This window comes from Tyto alba, unplaced genomic scaffold, assembly GCF_018691265.1.
Source record: "Tyto alba isolate M040663 unplaced genomic scaffold, T.alba_DEE_v4.0 Super-Scaffold_13, whole genome shotgun sequence".
Taxonomy (NCBI): Eukaryota; Metazoa; Chordata; class Aves; order Strigiformes; family Tytonidae; genus Tyto; species Tyto alba.
In genome coordinates this window covers 19,537,590-19,562,330 of record NW_024881275.1, presented here as the reverse complement: position 1 = coordinate 19,562,330, position 24,741 = coordinate 19,537,590, and the positions used below count along the sequence as shown (strand labels likewise).

The 24,741-nt window shown below is 37.3% G+C and overlaps 1 protein-coding gene across 1 annotated transcript in view; it reads right to left on the bottom strand.

Moving 5' to 3' along the window:
* The window catches only part of HSD17B4 (hydroxysteroid 17-beta dehydrogenase 4), a 69,248-nt gene that overhangs the window by 37,241 nt on the left and 7,266 nt on the right, over positions 1-24,741 (bottom strand). Inside the window, exons 4-16 of the mRNA XM_042787679.1 lie at positions 24,459-24,518; positions 23,457-23,478; positions 23,303-23,349; positions 22,466-22,550; positions 20,640-20,827; positions 18,132-18,223; positions 17,484-17,508; positions 15,727-15,855; positions 6,673-6,779; positions 5,755-5,988; positions 5,258-5,309; positions 3,929-4,000; positions 2,323-2,426 (exon numbers count right to left, since the gene is read on the bottom strand). Of these exons, the coding sequence (XP_042643613.1) occupies positions 2,323-2,426; positions 3,929-4,000; positions 5,258-5,309; positions 5,755-5,988; positions 6,673-6,779; positions 15,727-15,855; positions 17,484-17,508; positions 18,132-18,223; positions 20,640-20,827; positions 22,466-22,550; positions 23,303-23,349; positions 23,457-23,478; positions 24,459-24,518 (1,217 nt within the window). The remainder of the gene's footprint in view (positions 1-2,322; positions 2,427-3,928; positions 4,001-5,257; positions 5,310-5,754; positions 5,989-6,672; positions 6,780-15,726; positions 15,856-17,483; positions 17,509-18,131; positions 18,224-20,639; positions 20,828-22,465; positions 22,551-23,302; positions 23,350-23,456; positions 23,479-24,458; positions 24,519-24,741) is intronic.

Sequence of the window (24,741 nt, the reverse complement as noted above, 5' to 3'; positions counted from 1 at the left end):
GACTGCTGACTGAAACAGGTATTCTTTATATTTTAAAATATAAAATCATTAATATAGCATTCTCATACTTCACTGGAGTGAAGAAGTTGCAATTGACTCAAGTGCAGTGTTTAACTAAAACGTGACAAGGCACTACACTGGACTCACTGATGTGACTATAGATAAGCAACATGTCCTTTGAACCACTATTTTACTTACATACACTATTATAAAGTCTGATTACAGAAGAATTAAGGGCTCCATCAAAGACCTTTATACACTGTCTGAAATAATATTCTGTGACTTTCTTCTACTACACAAAGGCTTTTCCCATTTCTCTTTGAAGCACCAGGCATTTCAAGATTTGATTTGTAAAGTTACATATGGAAAAACTTCTATATAATTGATACAGATTTAAGACAAAAAACTTCTAAGTTTACATCCAAAAATCCCAAAGAACATTACCTACAGTATTACAGATGTACAAAACCTAGGTATTTCATTATAAATTTTCAAAAATACTGAGCTTAAAATAGCCTGTATTCAACTGATTGTTTATTATTGTAGAGCCTCAAGGCTCTAGTTCACAATAACAACATTCGGTCACAGCTGGCACTACCCTTAAACATAGTACTGAAACAGACAATAGTTATATGTCAGATACCTGAACAGCTACTTCATGCATTTGGACATACACAGTATGTGTTGATGTGACACTGTCATTTGCTAACTCCCTCCCAAATGCAGGAGTTCTGCTCCACTGGAAGTGAGAAACTATAATGCTATTTCTTTCTTTTCCTCTTTATGCTTTCCAAACCTCTTTCACGCAAATACATAGATTTATAAAGAGCTACACCTAGAGATCTCTTCTGGAAATTGCAAGTTCAAACCTAACGCCACACATTTGAGTACTTCTCCGCTTTTTACTAAGCTAGTCTTTTTACTAGATCAACATCTAGCAATACTGACATATGACCTGGCAGCATAAATTTAACACATAAGGAAAAACATGAACACTCTATGTATACATACATATGAAATTATCACTAAGCATCAAATTATTTTGAAATATAAATAGCCTCTGCATCCCTTTAAACAGAAGCAAATAAATCTCTGAGGTGGAGCAGCAGAACACACTGTAACACTAAACCCACAACACACAGTCCCAACTGGAGATGTAACCAGTGAGGCAGAAATTGAAATGCGATCATGACAGCAGAGCTGAGACAGGTTTAAATCAGGAGTCTGTTATGAGCCAATTTGTCACAAACCAGCAGCTCTGTAATAGGCCCCTAGACAAAGTATCTAAAATCTCAACTTCTTTGTCACTCTCCTTGATACCCATGTTCAAACAACAGCAGCCAAAAAAATCTGCTCTTAAAGCAACGTATAAGAGAGGTAGAGATCCCCGAATCTACTTGAGAAGACCAAGACTTACAAACAAAAGCCACTTCTCTGTTCTTGTTTTGACCTAAGAGGTGTCTCAAAATTTTTCTGATCAAAAGTAGATTGTGAAAATTAAACCTTTCCCAAGCTAGCTTTTAACAAGAAATTAGTAACTTTCCTCATCTGTTCATTTATGGAGAGTGTGATTGGGAGTAACTGAATAGATAAAAATCAAAACACATAAAGTTTCTTTTGTTTGTAAAGCTTACATTTGGGTTTCATAAAACCAAAAGTCAGTAAGATTCTTGCCAAATTTGGACAGTTGAACAGATAGCATCTTCTGTCTGACCTACAGAAGCAGGATTTTAAGGAATTTAGCACAGCTCAAAGTACAATACGTAGCAGATTTTACCACTTCTATGGAACTAGCTGGGACAAATTGGGTCTGATTACAGCCTGCTACACTGGGGACTTCAAAAGACCCTCTTCTAAAAGGGCTAATATGAATCTTCTAAAGGAGCATTCTGTCCACATCATCATGCATTTTATATGATTTTCAATTTTATTTTAACTTCAGACATAATTTTCTAATTCCAAGTCCACAGAATTTAGATTTTAAACATTTTCCAGAGAACCTCCTATTCTGTTTTCCATTAGGATATTCTATATCTGTAATTTCAAATATTTGAATGTAGGAATATGTCATCAGTTGGATGACATGTTTAGCAACTCACTTTTCTCCCTGTCAAAACAAAACCACTGGTTTCCCAGGCCCTGAAAAGTACTTTTTCACTCATAATCTCCAATGAACAGAAGTATTTAAATTCCAATCTAGTTTGTATTGCCACACTGCTCAAGTGCTAGTGCATCCTTCCTAGTTGATATAGAAAATATTTTTCCTGCACTGCTGACAGAATTTTTTAATGCAATTTTTTATATAAATATGCATGAATTTACCTTGGCCTTTTCTGATGTTCGTTTTCCACCAAATCCTCCAGCTCCAACAAAAAATAAAGAGAACTGATTATAACACACTAGGTCCTCTCCACAATAGGTATTCACTGAAAGACAACAAAAGAGGAAGGTCACATATTATCTTCAATCTCCTTTTCCATAGAGCCAGAATTTGTTATTAAAGAGAAAAGTTCAGCTTCAAACATGACAAAGCTCATTTTAACAACCAAAGAGACAATGGTCACACTTTCATGTCACACTGTTGCAAGTCACTTTCTGACTAGTGAAGACTAATGATCTGTTTCAAATAACCTTATCATTAATTTTATCTATATGAAAGCATTAAAATTAGAAAATAATCTATCAAGTGCTGATGACATTCAAGATGCTAAAAATATCTAAAAAGCGAATGCTGAAATTAATATTTATTTTAACATCTCACACTGCTTTGGCAATTTATTTAAATATGATAGAATTGTGCCGTAAAATATGAAGCATTAGAAGCTATTAAGAATCCCTAGTGTGTAAAGCACATTATCAACTCATACAAATAGCCATACTAGTATTTTGTATGAGAATAGCTCCAGAGCACGCTTTAGCTTAAGGTCACCTGTATGTTCTTTTGAAGAAATTAAACTTCTTACACTGAAGTGTGATTCACCCTCCTATTTCCATTTCATGCCTATTCCATTCCCTTCCACCTTAGTCTGAAATTTACAGTATTGCTAGTAATGTTCATTTCCAGTTCCAGAAGAAATTTAAAAACCCCTAGGACTCTACTCACAAAAAGAACTTTTCTGTGTTGTAGAAATAGACAGGCTTAACGTTAGCTCAGTATGGAAGCAAAACATAACTCAGAGGAACAAAGGGACAGTAAAGGCCTTTTCACAGTTTTATCTGCACACTGAAGGAATAAAAGCTCAAAAGTGTTTAGAGATTCACTTCCTATTAACATGCCCATGCAGTCTAATTTCCCAAGGGACCTTGGTATAATAACACATAAAGATATCAAAATTCTGAAAATGACCACTTATCAACTTCCCAGAGACATTCTGATCCTTTAACTTGAACAAGAGGAAGGAAATGGATTTCTGTTTTGTTTAGAAAATAATAATGTAGACATAAAAAAAGAACAGAGGACATGCTCTTAAAGAGGGCTGCTTCGCAGATAAGTCTACGCAGCACAGACTTAGGACTAATCTTTGCAAACCACCCCACAAAACAGAAGTACAATGCTCACACACCCCTTTGCTGAAGGGTGGCAGAATCTAAAATGGCTCCCTTCAGATAGGACTAAGTATTATTATTAAAGAACTTTGTTCAGTTTGTATAATGCACTATTCCACCTAGTCTACATAGGAAGTAAAAGAAACTTTGTCTGAAATCTTTTTCCAAAGAGAGCGTTCTTATTTCAGTACTTTAACTGCCCAAGAACAGTTATTATACATTTATACAGCTATTGTTAATTAGCTCTTTTCTCAGAGCTCATTGAAATTTAATAAGCTAGCAGCTTTTACTATGGAAGGCTGGCAGTTATTAGTACAGCTAGTTAGAAACTGAGCCTGTCAAATTTTACTGCATCCCCTCCAAAAATTATAAACCTTCTTACCATCTATAAGCAAGACTGCTCCTGATCCTTTGTCAAGAATATCAGCAATGGTTGAAACTGAAGTTAACTGCCCTGTACGAAAAGAACACATACATGTTGTAAAGTTTTGCTTCAGCAATGAAGTCCACAGATCACTCTTTACACTTCCTCACTAACAATAATAAGAGTAGAGATAATAATCATGGTAATACTCATAGTAATCACAATCATAATTATTATAACAGAAGTGTCTGGGAATATTTGCAAAATTTGTTTTGCAGATGTGAGGAATTTTTTTTTTTTTTTTTGGATGGATTTTCACTATGGTTTATGTATTCAGAGCTAAACACAAATCACATTTCAGACTCAAACACACTGCTAACTTCAAAGATAGCTCAAATCACTTAAGAATTGTCCACAAATTTAAAGAGGGCTGAGACTACATTACTACAGAAGAGAAGCTCGAGCTCAGGGCCTGGTCCTGTAGATTTATGAAGTTTGTCTCTAAAGAGGTTATTATTCTAGAGAGATATTTAATCATGTATGTTTACATAATCAGCCTATGGAATGGAAAAATAACAAGCTTTATGAAGTCCTGGCAATCCATTATTAATTATCAGTCTTCTTTGAAGTTAATACTACTTTCACACATCTTTTTATTTCAACAAGAAATTATGCCATTTATCTGTGGCTTGCAATTTTTTTTTTTCCTCCTACACTCTGGAAAAGTTAATTTTTAAAAATTACTAAAGAAAAAACCCAGACACATGCACACATATCCTGAATGAGTCTAGTGAGCGCTTCTTAAGAGTTTCTACTCTGCAAAAACACAGCCATCTTTGAATAGAGCTTGCTATTGCAGTAACTAGTATCTTGAGAATTTTGACAGGAAGCAAAGTAACTGGTTTTTAACCTCCTCATCATGATGTCCATTCCTCCTTTGCATATATAATTTAAATCTTATCCTCTTATGGGCACACAGTTGCAACCAATGTTGAAGAATCCTTAGGCAAACATCCCAAAAGTTCTATAATACAACCTGACAGAAAGAATTAAAAGTTCTGCTAGTTTGTATCAAATCACATAATATACCAGCATGTAGTGTATTTGCTTGTACATCAAAAATTACGCATGAGTTTACTACATATACTGTAGAAAAGCAACACCTGATCCCAAGAACAGTTTCAGAATCCTTCAGTAACACAACAGGTTGTCTCTCTTCTCCACCCCTTGTAAAAAAAATTATGCAAATAATCCAGTTGGAAACAGAGCTTCCCTGTTCCCATTTATAATATGGCTACAGGAACTGCTGTCATAGTGAAAAGAAATCAGCAACACAAAAGGACTGACCTGAGGTTGGCAACATTTTATACAGTTCCAGATATTGCTCACCATGCAGCATCTACGTAAAGAAAGGCAGCAGTATAACAACAATCAATATATTCTATTGCTTCCCCCATCATAATTGCAAGGAAATATACTGTTATTTTAGAAAATGGTCAGGAAAAAAAAAATAAATTAAAAAAAACCACAAGTTTTTTTGTTCTGTTTTTTCCAATTTCACCCCCAACAGAAAATATTTTCAAAGAAAGTTTTAAACTTCTGTGGTTTAGTGAAATCATTGTGAACCCACATTAAAATTTAACAAAACATTGATCGTTCATACCATCTTATGAAGACAGAGGTTATACAAGTAAAGAAAATGAATAATTTCTTAAGATGTAAGAATAAAAAATACTGCATTTTCTTTTTATAGAATAAAGAGAACTTATTACAAACACACTAATTAAAGTCACCTTAAAGTTATATAAAGAACAAACAAAATTAGCTACTCAAGTCTTCCATACCTGTGTGACATCCATATTTAGTCCTGGAAGAGAAGGAACACCATCAAACATCGAAACCTGAGCAGGAATTACTCCAAAGCTAGGTAGACAGCAGAACTCTTCACTTCCTTCAAAGAGAAATTTTAGGTGATCTGGATCCTTACTTGACATTCCCACACCAAGGGCATATAGAATAGGCTCTAAGTGAGTATATTTATAGACAGTGGTAGCCAATTCCCGGCCAATAACACTTTCCTGGAAATTAAAAATCAGCATAAAATAAAAATTGGTAATAGTTAATATCGCACTTGCATTCTTTCTGTAAGTCTCATATCAAACAAAATTCACATTTGAGCATTTTCTTTATAGTCACATGTAAACATTAAGTATGAATAATAAATATACCATAAAATATGTATTTGTTGCAGTACAAGCAAGCATAATATAATGCATTGTATCTTGTTGCAATCAATTTGCTTCAAGAAAAAGTAGTTAACTTCCTACAGCTCTGCTCCCAGCAATGCGTAAGAATTTTTCTAAAACAAACCACAAATGAAGTAATTAAAACCGTAATAAGATTGAAAAAAGGAAAAATTATCTATATATGGAGAAGGAGCCCGAGCAAAACCACACTGCCTAGCAAGGCCCATCCTCTGCCCCTTTTCTGAACAACATCCTAACTAAAGAGTTTTACAGAACTCACAAGCACTTGCATTCTGCATTATTCAGTCTATTTAGCCTTAAGTTTTCCCATCATCAGTAAAAAAATAAAGAATGAAGTCTGGAGATGTTTCTTACTCTGCTTCCTCTCTTCACAGTTTAAAACCCACCCTTCTTTTTGCAGACAACAAGCCAGAGTAGAAGCTGATCAGTAAAATAAGTCTCTCTGCTCAAGGTTCCACCTCACTTTGAATGCATCTGGTAGACAGAGGTACTTACCATATCAACAGATGAAGAGACCAGTGATCCAGAGCTTGTTGAATTCATAGAAACATTCCCTTGAGACTCTATCTGACTCAGAGCATCATTCAATACAGTTATGGACTCTAGAGAAAGGAATTGAAAAAAATCACTTATAAATAGCCATAAATAAGACATTCCGGTTAGACACACAGCAAAAATGCCAGCAAATGGCATACAGCCTAGTGCTTCCCAATTAAACACAACAAATATACATCTGTAAATTGAGCCTAGTGCTGCATTTTACAGGCATCTACACAACCATTTATGGTAATGATCTCTATATAACTTACATTCCATCAGTTCTGCACCCAGCAGTCTACCATGACACCTAATTCAAGTGTCTAAAACACAACTGGCGCTATACGTCACCATTCAAGACAACAGGAATATGTCGGTAAATAGGTTGCTTCATTCCCTGAACCACAAGATTAAGGAGAAGATAATGATTATTACGTTTCAACTGCCTCAGAAATAAACATCTGAAAATTATTACTGCTTTCCATATCTTGAAATGCAATACAAGTAACAGGTGTCATTTCCTGGCAGTTACCCTCCTTCCCAAATAACATACAAACATACATATAAATAAATATGGGGCTTGAACAAAGCCAAGATTACAAACAAGATGATGCATGGCTGAGATACAGAACTCAGCTATGGTAAAGTTAGGCCATCAAGAACAGCTTGCTCTTGAAGCTCAGTATAGCTAAAATCAATATTAACATTCATGTGTTGGAAAGAATAAAACAAAAATTGATGAGAATCATGCACAGAAAAAACAGAAAAGTGCTTAGATCAGAGGACTACAAAATCATTGTTTAACTACCTTTACCTTGAAAGCTGCTCCCCTCCACTTCAAAATCCCTATGCCCATACTGACTTGCACTGTTGCTCTATTGCACAGCAATTACCTAAATATACTCAGTCAGCCGCCTACCTTCTTGCAGAATCCTGATTTCCTAAACTATTTGTTGCTTTCCAGTCTCACTGCCAAAATCATCACGTTTTATCTGTGGCTTAAATCTCATGAAGAAAAAGAACATCTATGAAACAAACACGTTGTCACATATGTCTTCTGCCAAAGACAAAATTTTACCTCTGGGTACAAGCACTGCTGTAACTGGGCATAAGGTTATGACATTTACGAAATGTGACAAGGTGCAAAACAAGAGATTTGTAATTTACAAGAACCCTTTAAAAGGTAATCTCTTTTATCAATCATGAAATGAATGAATGAAAAAAAATACTGAGATGCTAGGAGAACTTTCTACATCTCTTGCATCAACCAAATAAAAGGATTTCACATTGCTTTAAATCTTCAAAGGAAAATACAGCTTTGACCTCCAAGTAAAACTGAATGTTTCCTCAACTTTTCACATCCACAACCTATTTCCAAACAGGAACATAACTATCATTCTTAATGGTGAAATCTGAAAAGAATATTACTAACATGTAATTTACATGCAACGTCATCATTAAGACAAACACTATAAAGAAAACCTATAATTTAATGATGGTGCAGAATACTAAAATCTCAGGGAGTCTTTCTTCCAGACTATATGATTTGACTCTCAAATTGGTGAGCTGGTGTCCTGGGTTGAGTGAGTGGTGGAGTTTTTTGGTGGCAGGGGAGGGGGCTATCGGGGTGGTCCCCTGTGAGAAGCTCCTCGAAGCTCCCCCAGCTCCACGTCAGCTCCACTTGTTTGGAAACTGAGCCAATCAGCTGCGCCTCTGCGATAACGTATTTAAGAAGGGACGTGATAACGGGCAGTGGGACTTGTGAGGGGGAGTTGCTGCAGCTGCGTGAACACCAAGGTCCGTGGAGGAACGGAGGAAGAAAGGAGGGGGGAGGTGTGCCGGAGCAGAGACCCCCCTGGATCCTGTGGTGAGACGGCAGGGCGGCCCCCCCTGCCACCCATGGAAATATACGGTGGAGCAGACACTGATTTGTGGCCTGTTGCTCCTGCTCAGCTGATCAAGGTGCTGTGCCCAAAGAAGGCCGGGGTCTCGTGGGAAAAGGTAGCCCCGCTGCTGTAATTCAGCACTGGGAGGATTGCAGCATGCGGGGGAGTCCCACGCCGGAGCAGCTCGGGAAGGGCTGCAGCCGTGGGAGGGAATCCAGTCGGAGGAAGTTAGTGACCCATGACGGAGCAGTGTGGGGAACGCTGCGGCCCGTGGGAGGAATTCATGTCAGAGAAAGTTTGTGGAGGACTGTCTCCTGTGAGAGGGGGACCGCGATGGAGCAGGAGGAACAAGTTTCGGACACTCCCCTCACCGAACATGAAGAACTGGCAGCACTGACTGCACCCCCCATTCCCTGCCCCTGCGCCACTGGGGGAGGAGGTAGAGATATCGGGAGCAGAGCTGAGCCCGGGAAGAAGGGAGGGGTGGGGGGAAGGTGTTCTCAAGATGTGGCAATGCTTCTCACTGTCCTACTCTGTTATGTGTTGTTAGTGTCTGTAATAAATGCATGGGGTTTTTTTCTTCCCCTAACGAGTCTGCCTTTTGCTCGTGATCATAAAAGGGAGGATTTTTCCCCATCCCAGTCCTATCTTGAACCCCAAGCCTGGCTCTCTGTCCCTTCTCATTGCCAGAGGGGAAGGGAGAGAGAGCTGCTGCATTGTGGTTGACTGCCAATCAGGCCTAAACCTCGACAGCTGGCTAGTGTCTGGCTGAACACTATGATCACAGAATGGTTTGGATTGGAATGAATCTTTAAAGGTCATCTAGTCCAAACCCCCCTACAATAAGCAGGAACATCTTTAACTAGACAAGGCTGCTCAGAGCCCCATCTAGCCTGACCTTGAATGTTTCCAGGGATGGGGCATCTACCACCTCTCTGGGTAACCTGTTACAGCACTTCACCACCCTCACTGTAGAAAATTTCTTCCCTGTATCTAGTCCGATTCTACCCTCTTTTAGTTTAAAACCATCACTCCTTGTCCTATTGCAACAGGCCCTTGTAAAATGTTTGTCTCCATGTTTCTTATAAGACTCGTTTGAGTACTGAAAGGCCACTATAAGGTCTCCCCCGAGGTTCTCTTCTCCAGACTGAACAACCGCAACTTTCTCAGCCTTTCTTCACAAGAGAGATATTCCATTCCTCTGATCATTTTTGCAGCCCTTCTCTGGCCCTGCTCCAACACATCCATGTCTTTCTTGTGCTGAGCGCTCCAGAGCTGGATGCAGTACTCAGGGTAGGGTCTCACCAGAGCAGAGAGGGAAAATAACATCTATTGATCTTCTGGCCACGTTTCTCTTGATGCAGCCCAGGATACAGTCGGCTTTCTGGGCTGCAAGCGCACATTGCTGGCTCGCGTCCAGCTTTTAATCTACCAGTACCCCCACATCCTCCTCCGCAGGGCTGCTCTCAATCCCTTCACTCCCCAGCCTTCTTGAGCTTGTCCAGGTCCCTCTGGATGGCATCCCACCCCTCAGGCATGACAACTCAGCTTGCTGTCATCTGTAAACTTGCTGAAGACACACTTGATCCCACTGTCCATGTCACTGATGAAGATATTAAACAGTACTGGTTTCAGTCCAGACCTCTGAGGAACACCACTGGTCACTGACCTCCACTTGGACTTTGAGCCATTGACCACTACCTTCTGGGTGCAACAATCCAACCAACTCCTCATCCACCAAACAGTCTACCTATCAAACCCTTCTCTCCAACTTAGAGAGAAGGACGTTATGATAGACCACATCAAAGGCCTTACAGATGTCCCTATTGATGGCATCTGTAGCACTTCCCTTGTCCACTGATGTAGTCATGCCCTCACAGAAGGCTACTAGGTTGGTCAGGCAAGACTTCTTCTTGGTAAAGCCATGTCAGCCATCTCAAATCATTTCCCTCTCCTCCATGTGCCTTAGCTTAACTTCTAGAAGAATCTGTTCCATGATTTTCCTAAGCACACAGGTGAGGCTGACAGGCCAGTAGTTCCACCGTTCCTCCTTTCTACACTTTTTAAAATGTGAGATACTGTGTTGTTCAACCTCAATGTCAAAGGCTTCACCAAAATTGTTCTTTTAAACTTTAGCCCACTATTATATTAGTAATGAGCAACAGCATTTGACCTGGATCATACCAGAATCATTTAGGAACAGTCTCATTGGTTTTCAAAGCTTATTATGCAGAAGAAGTTGTCTTTAAGGATGGAATGTTCTTTCAAGGACTCCTGGGTTTATTTCTTTATATCTGTGACAGACATCAACCACATGAGATATATCTATGGTTCTAGTCCCAATTTTCTTGAGAGGTATCAGCAGAAAGTGTATGTTACACTTTATCGGTCAAGGTGGTTTTCATCTGTTAGTATCAAAGCTACTTTTAAGATGCCATCCCTTTGAGTTGCCTGAAAAGCATAAGCAAGTTACTAGAATATCACCAATACAGGCAGAAAAGCCTTTTTTTTTTTTTTCCTGTTTTTTTAGTTGTTTTTTATTTTGGTGTTTTGGGGTTTTTTGTGTATTTTTTTTTTTTTTAATAAAGGGAAGCTGTAACAGTTTTCTTATAACACTAGATTTTTCTTTATATATACACAAAGTATACATACATGCTTTCTGTGTGTTTTATATTAATTTGCTCTATACCAGAGATAAGCCAGAAGTCAGCCAGTGAGAATAGTCAAGTTGTTTTCTGTACTTTGACAGCTTCCAAGAGAATTAAAAATGCACGTGAATGTAAGAGCAGATTACACACTTCTAAAATACTAGAATTAGCTGAAACTGGCACATATCTTCACAACAAAGAAATCAAAACCAAGAGAGATTGCCTTGTATAGGTGACAGAAAATGAATTGTTTTCCTAGGTAACAAAACTAAACACACTAACCTGTGCAATATATACTACGGAATGCTATATACAGAATACAGTCTGCCTGACATGGACGGTTGTCTTTCACCTATCTCAACACAATCTGATGTCTCCCTTTGCATAACAGGAAGAATCAGAGTAAGACACAAGAGCAAGTAGCCTATTGTGGAGGCAAGAGCTACTGGGTCTAGCTCTGTCTGAGAGGGAATACAATGCAGTGTGCAGCTGTGACCTCCTGCACATACAGAAGCTTCAGAATATGTAGTGCATCATATTTAATTTGGTCTTTCTGCTTATGCACAGGAGTCCAGGACCTCTCAGTATTTCAAAACATGGAATTACATCTGATCACTAGATCCTGCTGCAAATGAGAGCCTGAGCAATTATTTTCTAATACTAGTTAAGCCAAGTCACATTACTCTGCAATTGCTGCTGCCTAAGGGCATACAGGGAGACTGTACAGTGACTCACTGATGCACGCTGTAAGTTGATTCTGTGTCCTAACCTTAAGGCCCTGATTATGCCTTACTTTTCTTGAAATATTTCTAGCTTGTTCTGAAGTATTATGAAGTAAGCTAAAACTATTATTTCAGTTTAATCATTAGTAAGAAAATTACATCATGAAAATTAGGAAAAAAACCTAACACATGCCACTGCAGAATCACAGCTGCCTCAGAAGCAGTGACATTTTCATGTTGCATTAAATAGATGGTTATCTTTCATTCCTGGCAAAGTGAAAGTAGGAGAACACACAGCAGCAACACTCCATATTCAACTTCCTAAGGCCTTAATTCTCACATAGCTTCTTAAAAAAAAAAAAAAAAAGTCTGTTCTCAGATTTTTCTGTTGTTAAAAAGACATCATGTAGTGAATGCACAAGTAATTGTATCTTTAGCTAGTTAACAGGACTATACTTGAAACTCTGTAGGAGTACAGAGGAACTGCCAGAACTTCTCCAAGTACATTAAGGACTAAGCTTGTAAAGCTTAGGTAATAACTACAGAGAATACTCAAAGATACTTGAGGCCTTGAAAGTGAAAAGGCAGGCATAGTCAGTTACACTGACTGTGTCGGATAGCTTTTGGGGTAACGGGAAGAGATTGGGCAAGACACTATACTGCACAAATCAGCAGCTGCTCATCTAGAAAGATGCAGGCTAAGTACCAAGAAAGATTGTTTTACTGAGCACACTGTCATGGTATCTGAGAAACTTCAATGAGTTACTGAATTAGCATCATCTGCCAAATCAAGTGATAATTATTTCCTATTAAATAAATTGCACAAAGCCTATAAAAGCATATTCTGGTACACAACCAAGAGTTTTTTAGCTTTATTCAGTTTATGTGCCAAGAGAACAAGTTAAACCTACAAACTGAAGTGCTTAAAAAAGTTAAAAAAAAATGGAAAGAAGAATTCAGATCTTTTTACTTGAACTGGTCTTAAATGTTTTCATTTCTTAAAAGACCATCGCTAAAACATAAAGATGAGACAGTACTTCCATTGTCTTCAAGAGTTCAGCATCTCCAGCAGAACGACCTTAGCTAAAATACACAACTACAAACATGATCAAGTTAAACATCAAATGAGTGCTTTGCTAGACAGGGCTCTAAATGCATGATCATTCACACATTTAATTTATTTGTCTTTAAGAGAATTCCTTCCTCCTATGCATGCAAAAAAGAGAATTCTACGTAAATAGTATAACATGAGTCCAAGTACTCAGTTATGTATGACTGTTACACATGTAAGAAAACTACCTTTAAAAAAACCCCAACCAACCAAGAGATGATGATCCTCCTTTTTTATAATCTAAAATTAAAGTCAAACTGCTCTTATCATTATCGCTAAATTAGGAAACAAGATTAACATCTCTGATTATGGTACTTTCTACTATATTACAAGTAAATCCTTTATCTAATTGGTATTTTTTTATAATTATACATAATGGTTAGTACATGATTGCTCTTCACAGCATCAAATTACTTAATGAAATCTTTTGGGAGAGTTTTAACTTGTAGATATTAGGTACTGTATGTAGCTTTTCATTTTTAATGCAAGAACTCCAATTAGTTTCCTTTATTTAACAGTTGAATACCTCAAGCAATAAAGTGGAGACTTCTATATTAAAAGTTTTTTCTACTACCAAACTAAAAATCCTATTCAGCTAACTTCTTCAGAATTTTCCTTCAGCCACTCTACTGATTCTCACATACAACCAATGAATGCGAACGTTTTCGTTCAGCCTGGCAGTATCTATGGCTTGATATCACTGAAAGGACAATCCTGCATTTTTAGCTCAGTTCCTAACAAAATAGAAACTAAGGTATGTACACTGCATGGGAGACTCATGATAATGTAGTATTTACAATTTCCTGACTGTGGAAACCTGCTATATTGTATTGCAAGAACATTTACTTCAGAAGTCCAAAATCTTGTCTAATTTTTCACCCAATAGCATCAAAAGGCACATGTGGAATATCATATGTAATGCTGAAGCAAATTCCAAGATATATTCTTATCTACAACATTTTTCTGCTAGTAACCCATAAAAATAACATAGTCCACTTGACAGGCTGGAGAACAGATCAGAAGCTATAAAGCTGGAATTATGTTGTTATAAATACCACTCCATAGCATGACAAAGAACATTTATAAACTAACATATGTTCGGAAATGGGACATGTGCAAGCCAAAGATCACTGAAAATAGTCAGTAAGGCAATACGGAACTACTGCATAGTTGGTTATATTCCTCTAACGAGTTCTGAGGGAAAGGACAAAGAGTCTCCTATTCTGGTTTTGGTTTAGACATCTACAAACATATTGCTAAGGTTTTAACAAAATATCCTAATGGATATTAGGACCAACAGATTAAACATCTACTACGTATCTATGTATCTTTAACATTCAACTGGCATTGTACATAAGGATGTCTCTTTTCCTTCTCCCCTAAACACTTAAATGCTGGCATTTCCTTATTTGACAAATACTCAATCTTTGACCTAAATTGCAACACGCATAATAACAAAACAATCATCAGTGTTACTAAGCCCATATAAAGGTAATATCTTGAGAAATCTTGGAAAGCAGTTGGGAAAATTGTCTGTATGATTCTGTCCTGGGTTGAGTGAGTGTTGGAGGTTTTTTGGTAGCAGGGGAGGGGGCTACAGGGGCAGCCCCGTCAGAATCTACTCGAAGCTCCCCCAGCTCCAAGTCAGCTCCACCTCTGCACCAAAACTGAGCCAATCAGCTGCGCCTCTGCGATAATGTATTTAAGAAGGGATGTGGTGATGGGCAGTCGGACTTGTGGGGGAAGGTGTTCTCAAGATGTGGCAATGCTTCTCACTGTCCTACTCTGTTATGTGTTGTTAGTGTCTGTAATAAATGTATGTTCTTTTTTTTCTTCCCCTAACAAGTCTGCCTTTTGCTCATGCCCATAAAGGGTGATTTTTTCCCCATCCCACTTCTATCTCGAACCCCAAACCTGGCTCTCTGTCCCTTCTTACTGCCAGAAGAGAAGGGAGAGAGTGGCTGAGTGGTGGTTGGCTGACAAACAGGCTCAAACCACGACAGATTCATTTATGAACTATGATAACTATGGATCTAAATAGAGAAAGACATAAAACAATAAAGAGAAAGCTTGGAAGATGAAAGAAAAGCAAGTATGGCAGCAGGAAAGATCAGACTAATTTTGGCTGAATAAAAACCAAAACCAAACAACAGATGATAGGAAGAACAAAGAAATTAAATAAAGCATTGGAAGAGACAGTCATCTTGGTCACCAGCCAAGAGGATGATGTTACCCAGGAACACACATCAGCACAGAAGAACTTCTTTGCTGTGTTATACCAAGAGACCAGAGCTTTTTGGTATGGAAAGACTGAAACGAAAACACAGTATTATACTGCTACTATCTCTATGTAGGTGCAATCAAATAAAACACTACCATTAGTCTGGCTGTAATACATAAAAAGTGATGTTGCTTCCCTAGAAACTCTTAACATAAAACTATTTTAGTTCTACAGGTAAGAACACAGATTTCCTTTAAAAGATCTGACTGTACTGAAACAGTAAGTGATTAACGTTACAAGCTTACAAAAGAATCACTGGTTCTGTAGACTTCTGAAGTAAAGTTTCAGCAAGTATCTGACAAGAAAGCATTCTCTTCTAAGCTTTCCTTGCCCAAATTATCCACATTATCAAAGTCCCCTTTACCTTGGATACTTCTGGGTTTGCTGGCGTTATCAAAGTCACAGACTTTCTCCCATTTATCTCGCACTGCTTCAGGTGTCATTGGCTGATTCTTTCCTCTGACAATAGCACCCAAGGATCGCTCCCAGCGCACTAGTAGGAAACATGAGCCAGAGTAACAGGTAACAAAGGAACTTTTAGTTTCTTTAGATCACTTTCATCCAGGTCATTACTTTCAAGACAATGCAAGGTTGTAAATACTCCAGTTTAACTCAGTGTAACTTCAAGATGGACTAGAAGGTCTCGGTGCTTTTAACTAACATTTAGAAAAGCAATAGGACTGGGTTTAAATTTCATTAAAGCCACAACAGGCTCATTGATCTCTGATAATCTTAAGTCAGTTTTGGGATTCTGCCAAGTGAAAAGTTGTTGCTAATATCTATCTACAGACATTCTCTGACATGATTTTGGCTACTAATATTTAGGATTCTTCTGAAAGCCTTGGAAAACTATTGGGGAAAATGTGAAAACCACTTGTTATCTATGAAAGAATATTAATACCAGTAGCCAGTATCTCCAAATGGTCCCTGAATTTGTATTTCAGTACTGTAAGTTGAGAGAAACTGGTAAGGCTAATACAAAATCAGTTCTGGAAGGATAAAAACTTCCTGGACTGAAACTAACCCTTAATCTGTCATGTTGGTTTTGCTCTTATCTAGCAATAGATAATGAATAAGGCCATAATGGTACCTCACTAACAACATGGCTTATTTTAAAGATTTCAACAGTAGCCATTATTATAAAAAAAAATTACGGTATTTTCTTTTGACCAGAGCAGAGATGTCAAATATATTTGGCTGTATTAAAACTCAACTTCTTGTGAAAGGTAGCAAGAGGTTTTACACTGCTGCCCCAATTTGTTTCATCTGTTCAATACACTAGCTAGGTAAAGGTATTCCAGTGCCACCAGAACATTTATAGCTAGTTGGAAATGTACAAAATCTTTATCAAGTGGGCAAAAAAATGTTTTGGAATAAGGGGAAACCACTTCTTAAATTAATGGTCCTACTTTCAACCTACTAGTGATATTCATATAGGCAGAAAAGTCCTTGTACGGTTCAGGAAAATAATGCTGGTATTAGGTTCAACATATTTAGGAAAAAAGTTAAGACATTTCAGACACTAAATTAAGTTCCCCATCTTGTAAGCTCTCAGTATTGCCTGCAAGTTTTCTTTATGTTCATATTTAAGCTAGTTATTGGAGTCCCTCAAGGAAAATATTTACATAGCATAGCTACTGGTTATTAAGAAGGCTAACTGCCTCAACATGTTAATGCATATCACTAGTATTTTTATAGGAGTATAAATACAGGTAGAAAGCTATTAATAGGAGCCTGTTTACCAGCATGTGCTATTTTTATACCATAAAAAAATCAAAGTTATCAAGAAAAGGCAGCAACACATATTAGCACCAAAAATGGTGAGTCTTCTTGACTTCAATTATACCCTTGGGAACCAAGCGTTAACGTTACTTTGGCAGATTTTCAGTTACTATCCCTCAGTTCAAAAGCATTAGAAAGCACATACCTAAGTTACCAGTTTCTCCCATGTACAGTGAAATTTGTGAATTTTATTTTAAAAAAGCAGTCTCTCAGAACCCTAAGAGCTAATCTCTCCCTAAATAAAATTGTCTTAACCAGAGGTTAACTGCAAAGATGATTTGTACACTTTTGTTATCAATTCAAAAAAACAAAATAAATCCCACAACACCAAGTACTTACATTTTCCAATCCATCCAGCTCCCACCTGACAAGAAAAAAAGAAAATAATCAGCTTACTGCATGTTACAAAGCAAAGTTTCCGTAATGTAGGGAAACAAAACTATACTTCAGAAGAAACACAACATAATAAAAATTTCTCAACTACTGCTGTTTGCATTTAACAGTTTAGTTAAACACTGAAATGTGAGTGACGTAAAACTCCAAGAACAAGATAACAGCTTCCATCCAATTTATGAGCTAGTAGTTTGATGACAATACCTGTAATGTATTCCTTAACTAGAGTAATTCATCCTTCTTGCAAGTTGCTTTCTGTGTTAGAATAATTTAGAAAACAAAAACTTCTTTAGAAGTAGTTGCTTTGGAACCTTTTCAAACTTAGAAGCATAAAATAAGAATTTTAACAATCAAGTCAGTAGTATTTTCATCATACACCAAAATTATCAAGGTTGTTACTGCCTCATGTACTTGTCATATACAGCACATGACGGTCAACATTTCTTCTGTCTATGCTGAATATGTAGTATCTCACATGATAATTCAGTTTCATCAAAAAGGTTAAAACTGACAGGCTAAAGCAAATGACTGATCTGGGGGGAAAGGGCAAAGGGAGGGAAAGAGGGGGAAGAAAGGGAATATAAAAAAAATTACCTCAAACAGACTGCCATTCTCCACACAGCTCTCATGGCAAAGCCAAACAACTAAGGGAGCAACATACTCTGGTTTGAAAGCATCGACCAGATCTAGAGCAAATTGGAGGGGTGGAATCATAAAATAGAAATACTGTATGATTTCACCAAATTATTCTTACTCTAACACATTCTGATGAACAGCAGAGTCAGGGAGAATTTAACCAACAGTGTTCTGCCATGAAAAGAAAGGACAAATGAAATTAAACATTTGAAGATTCATTAAATACAAACAACTCATGAGATGCGCACATGCCTCCAAACCCCATGACACTGGTTCTCAGGCAGGCAGATGAAAGACTGTCTATATGCGGGGAACATTGTAACGTGCAGACTGCAAAGCCAGGTACCTTTCTACATTTCCATCTGACAAGCAGCCTGGAACAAGAACAAACCAGCTAGACATAATCCTGATGGAGGCGTACCTAAGCAATTTCCCTTTTAATATGATAGTCAGTTATAAAGAGAAGACAATAGGAAAAGTATTGTAGCTGCTGAATATTTGAGAAACATCCCACTTGGAAATGTTGATATTTGCCAATGTGACAGAGAATTATCAACCCTGCTAAATTCATTTCAACTGTGTTCTGGGATTTTCATTGCCATCTGGCACAAGAGAAAACTATCTGAAAATGGGGATAATTGTCATGGAGCAAGAGTGTGGTTGTCCAAGCAGCTCTTACCACATATTCTATCCACTGCCTGAAAAAACAACAACTTTGTTCAATTTCCTTTTCCAGCTTTTAGAATGCTATTCTATCAACAGCAACAGATACACAGCTGTTCATCAGTTAAAGGTCAGCAAGCATCCTCAATTACACCCTCACAGGTGAAGAGCTGGGAAAGTTTAGCGTTACAGATACTTCTTTCATAGCCAAACTGAAGTAACAGAAATTAATTTTTGTAAGTTTCACAAACGTAAAAGGAAATTGAACTGAATTTAATATGGTTTGTTGCTGTAAGTGTGTAACAAAAGTCTTAGGCTTTTCTAAAGTATTCCACTTTATGCCACACTCTATTTAGTCTAGTGCTAATTTTTGATACTATTATGACTAATGATATTAACCCACTATTAAATTAATTAAGAAATAGGTGGCACAAGTTTAAAAACCCACAAAAAATATGCAAACTGCATTCAGAGTTCTAGCAAGAACAACAGTAAGTGAACCGAGTTGAACATATGTAACTGTGGCAATGCTAAAGCGTAGGTGCTTGCAGACATCTAAAGATGAACAGGAAAGTACTAAGATAACAAGGATAGTTTGGTAAGACATATGAAAATGTTTTTAAAGATCTGATGTCCAAACCTTTTAACAGTATTTGAAAAACTGGACAGAGAGGGAGGGAGCAAGGTAAGAAATAAGTGATCAGAACTGTAAGTATCTTATAGGGAGAAGAAAGGATCTCACTCTTCTTAAAATAACTACAAAAAAAATTAAGAGGTGGTTTTATTATTCTATGTAAGTTTCTTCAGGAAATTCCAGCTACTGAACTCCACTTTATGTTTCAGAAACTCATGGCTGCAAGCTTAATGCATCTGCCTCTTTTGTAAGTGCAAAAAATCCCTGGAGCCTACAACATATAGACAGGCTAGATTTCCTGATTACTTGGATTATTTAGACCTACAGCAGGATACATACACAGAACTTAATTAGTCAAAATCATGCGTTCAATCCATGCATGACTGTATAAAATATTAGTCTTCAGTATCTTGTATACAAGTCCAAAAAGTTTAATGATTCTCCTGGTTTTGAAATTTGCCTATCACTGTGGAAAAGAAGGGAGGGAAACGAAACAGGCTGATTCTAAAAGATCTTCTTAGAGCAATTGCCTTTTACAGACTTTCTTCCAAATTCTTTTTGTTTCTTTTGGCCATTTGCCAAATTAGTTAGTCACTTTATCCTACATTTATACTTCATACACAGTTGCCTCCTACAATGTCCTTTATACTGACTTCAGTGCCCTGTTAAAACCTGTTCAAGCATTCAAAGACTAGTAACTGTGCAATAAAGATAAACGTAATATATTAGGCAACACAGTTCATCATCTCCTGCTGATCATGGAACGAAGAAGTACACACATGACATGTTGTGCAAAAAACAGTATTTTGCAATTAGACAATAATATAACAAGTGCAGACACCTTGTGCACATAGCTGATTCCACATCTGATGAAACAAACAAGCCTTTCAACTGCTGGAGGAGGATCTTGGGAGACTACAATTAAAGCTCCTTGCCACATAAAATTGCTTTTGTGAATTACAAAAATTGCTTCTTATCTTGTGGCAGAAAGTAAGATTTCCTTACAACAGATAAAGTAAGTTGACAGTTCAGAGGCAAAGAGACAGTAGGAATAATGAATTAACAGTGCAGGAAATGTAAAGGATTTGCATTTTCTTAGAGATAAGAAGCTTAGCTGTGCTTCAATTCACTGAAAAAATATCAGTACATATCGACCTTAAACGATTCACCTTGTGGCATGACAGTCTGGGTCAGTCTGGATCCAGCAGTAGGAGCAATTGTGTTGCAGTGGATGTTGTACTTCCGGCCTTCAATTGCAATTGTGTTTGAAAGACCCAGAAGGCCAAGTTTTGCAGCACTGTAGTTTGCCTGACCAAAATTCCCATATATTCCAGCAGCTGAGGAAGTCATAATTATTCTTAGGGGAGAGGAGTAAAAAAAGAAAAAAAAATTCAATGATTTCTTTGAGTTGTTTAATTCTACATAACAATATTTTCCAGCATTGTATTCTCCACAAAACAAAAGTGTGCAAATAATAAAAGGTTATTTGTTGTTTTTGCTAAGAAATAAATGCCATTTTTATGTTTGATTGAGAGCAACCATCTGACAAATCCTGAAGCGTTGTCATAGTAGCAGAAAACTAACAAAGTCATGAACCTTTCTGAGTTATACTGCAAAACCAAGACAGTCTGTGACAACAGGATACTGTATAGAGAAGAATATAGTGGTCAGAAGAAAAATATTTTATTGAAAATTACCACACCTTAATATCCACCTGATAATATGTGAAGCCGTATTTTTACAGAGTTCACATTCAAAGAATCCTAATGTACATAAAACACATGAAGGAAGAAGATAGCAAAGTCTTGCCCTTTGCTGTCCTCTAGCATTACCAATGTGGACATGACTGCACTGCTCACAAGAAAGCTCTAAAACCACTGCAGTTCATAACTGGTTTGAGGTAAGAAAACACTCTGCTGCATGTCTTCTCATAAATTGAAATTCAAAAGAAAGGGTCTACATCTTCACTTTAAAGGAAGCCTTATCACAGTCTGTTCCAATCTACTGTAAACACACTGCATAGCTGGGATCAAAATCTATTTCATTTTTATTATTATTTGTCTCACTGACAATAATCCAATGCTTTTAATCTAAATAAAGAGATGTGTTACAAGTACTGGCTCAATATGTTCAAGATGAAAAAAGCTACAAAACATATACAAAGCAGACTTTTGCAGATGGCACACATCTATACAGAAATTGCAGAAGCACTTACTACCATTGTTATCTGAGCAGATACATAAAAGGAGCCAAGGGAAGCATTTTCCTAAGTGGATGCAACTCCTAGGCTTTAGCCGTGTTTTCTGCTTGATAATCTATTCCCTTACCCTTACAGTTCAGTTCCCTGGATAAGAATGAATGTCAGTTTGGCCACAGAATGACAAAGAAGGTAATACAGATTTCAACACATTCGTATGGTTGTTAAGATTAATATAATTATGTCAGTGTTTCAATGAGGAAAAACAACAGAAGTGAACAGAACTTAAAAGGTCTGAATTCACTGCACTCTTTCAGTTAACAGTAACACACACTAAAATAGACTATGAACACTCCCACAACTTCTAAAACAAGTACATTTGACCAAAAGGGAAAAAAAAAAAAAAACAAAAAAAAACAACCTCAAAGAAAAAAAACAAGACCCACAAACAGAACTGCATGTATCTATCATTTGACTAGGGAGGAACAGGACAAGAATCCCTCAGACTTGAAGTAACATAAAAGTAACAAACATTTCTAACCAGTCCTCGTGAAAAGAAACAGCATTGTATAACCCTACAGCTCACGTCTGGGATATTTGCATCTACATGGAAAAACCTTTAAACATTTGGATGGGGAGGCAGAAATGGGGGCTAGAACTGAAAAAATAAGGGCTTACATATTTGCACTGATTTAGTTTCATCCCAGTAACAGTGAAAGAAAAGAACCTCCTTCACTGTCAGTGCATGCATCAGTCTGTTATACCATACTGAAAAAGAAAAAAAAGACAAATTTTTACCTGCCAAATTTCTGATTCTTCATATGATTCCATGCAGCCCGGGTGACCAAGAATGATCCCCTCAAATGAATTCTATGAATTATATCTAGGAACAAATTAATGTTGGTTTAATAATTCCAGGGTTTTGTCTCCCCAGTTGAAATACACCATTTGTTTCTTTGTGACAAATACTACACTCTTCACACTCTCAAACCATTACTAAAAAAGTGGTGGGCTTTTTTTTTTTTTTCCATTTTTTGTTTGATAGATCATTCTGAAGTGCTTGCCTGAACATACACAGATCATCTTTTCTCTCTCTCCTGTATAGCATTCACAGGCATCAAAAAGTCCTGCACTTAAGCAGAGTTAAACAAGGACTACAGAGGCTAGACCACCTTTGCAAAAGTCTCCTCAAGTTGCTCATGACCACCTACATCTCACTGAATGTTCCCCCTGTTCCTCTGTCCCTTGGCACATCAGCTTTCCTTCCCCTGTTTTACTTCTGGGTCTTTTAAGCCTGTTTAGTATTCAGCCAGACAGTGCTGGCACTAGGAATGTGTTGTGCTCACGAAAACTGTTGTGTGTGTTTCACTTGGCTCTTTTGTATTCCACTCAGCAATTAGGAGTGGCAGTTAGAGCTTTTCTTCCCCTTTGAAACTACATACATCTACCATGCATTGCAACACAGATCTGGTTTGCAAACTGAACACAATTTATCACTAACCTTTCATGGCAATAGATAATTCTCTCATCTGGCATAAACAGCCTTTCCTGCCTTCTCTCCTCCCTTGTACCAATGGGAGAGATGTACCTTTTACCTTTCACGTAGAAAGTACATTTTAAAGTTTATCAACTCACCCCAATCTTCATCACTTATCCGAGCAAATGAACGGTCTCTTAGGATCCTAAAACGCATTATTAGGAGAACAAAACAAAACAAAAAAAGATGAGCAGGTGTTTACACAAGTGACAGCCCACAATCAAAAAGGAAAAAATCTTCAGGTTTACTCACCCAGCATTGTTTACAACAATATCTGGGGAAAAAAAAAAAAAAAAAAAAGAAACTAAGTGAATACACTGATAAAATATTGTTTCTCGTTTTCTCCCACTTCTGAAAACATTTATAAACAAAAGCACTGCATACATACATCATATTACTATTCTACAGCTCCTTGTTCCAAATAGTGAAACTCTACCCGTGAACAATAATTAAGACAAAATACTTCAGAACAGACAAGTCTTGGCCTGCCAACAGAACAAAGCCTGACAGGGGGGTATATCTTACAAGCATGGACTACCTAGGAACAGAATACCCGCAGGATGCAGCCATTCTGAACAGTTTTGCAGCTTGCTTTGAATTCCAGAGAGCTCCTGATTATGCAGTTTGTGCTACCACCTTTGTTGCAGTAAGCCTAAATGATAACTGGAAGAACCACAGAGCCGGTAATTTGGTTCCTGTTGGCTTTGATCATATGTACTTTTAGCCATTTAACCCTGAGTTAAAATCACATAAACTTCACAATCAAAGAGTGGCAATCCTACAGTAAATAGAAACATTACTTGTTAGATAAAATATCTCAAACTTTTGTTTTTAATTTGTCTTAAAGCATTTTGATCTTCACATAGGCAAAAAAGTGTCCAAAACGTGACAGGGCATCTATGACTCTTCAGCCATATTATTTATCCTAATTTTATGCAGTTTGTTATAATACTTAATGCACTCTGAGACAGAAATTGTTAACCATTACTGAAATACCAAAATTCTGAAGGGCAGGAAAACAAGAATCACATACTGAGCTTTAAACTGCTACAAAGTTCCATAAAAACAGGAAAGTTGCCCGTTCTGATTTAAAGTGGAAAGCCCCTGATTTAGCCCCTGATTTCACTGAGTAAGGACATCAAGGGTTGGAGGGTTCTACTGTTGTCACACTGTACTTCATACACTTGTCCACTGAACTGTTTATAATGGCTCTGAACTTGCAAACAAGTTACAACAAGAATTAAGCAACAGTACCTATCCTCCCAAAAGCCTCAAGTGCTGTCTTCACAAGCTTTTCACCATCTTCCACCGAATCTGTAAGAAAAAAGTATGAATTTTCAAGTAAAACTAACTGGATACACTGCACTTACAGGATATTATCAACTAATTCCATGGAGCTAAGAAAAATATATTGTGTACAACCCCAATATAAAATAAATACAAATTCAGCCAGTATTTGCTCATGGCCTAAAGCAAATCTCACACAGTAAGTCTAAATGGTACAATGCTTGCCACTGCATTAAAAACAAGTAAGAAT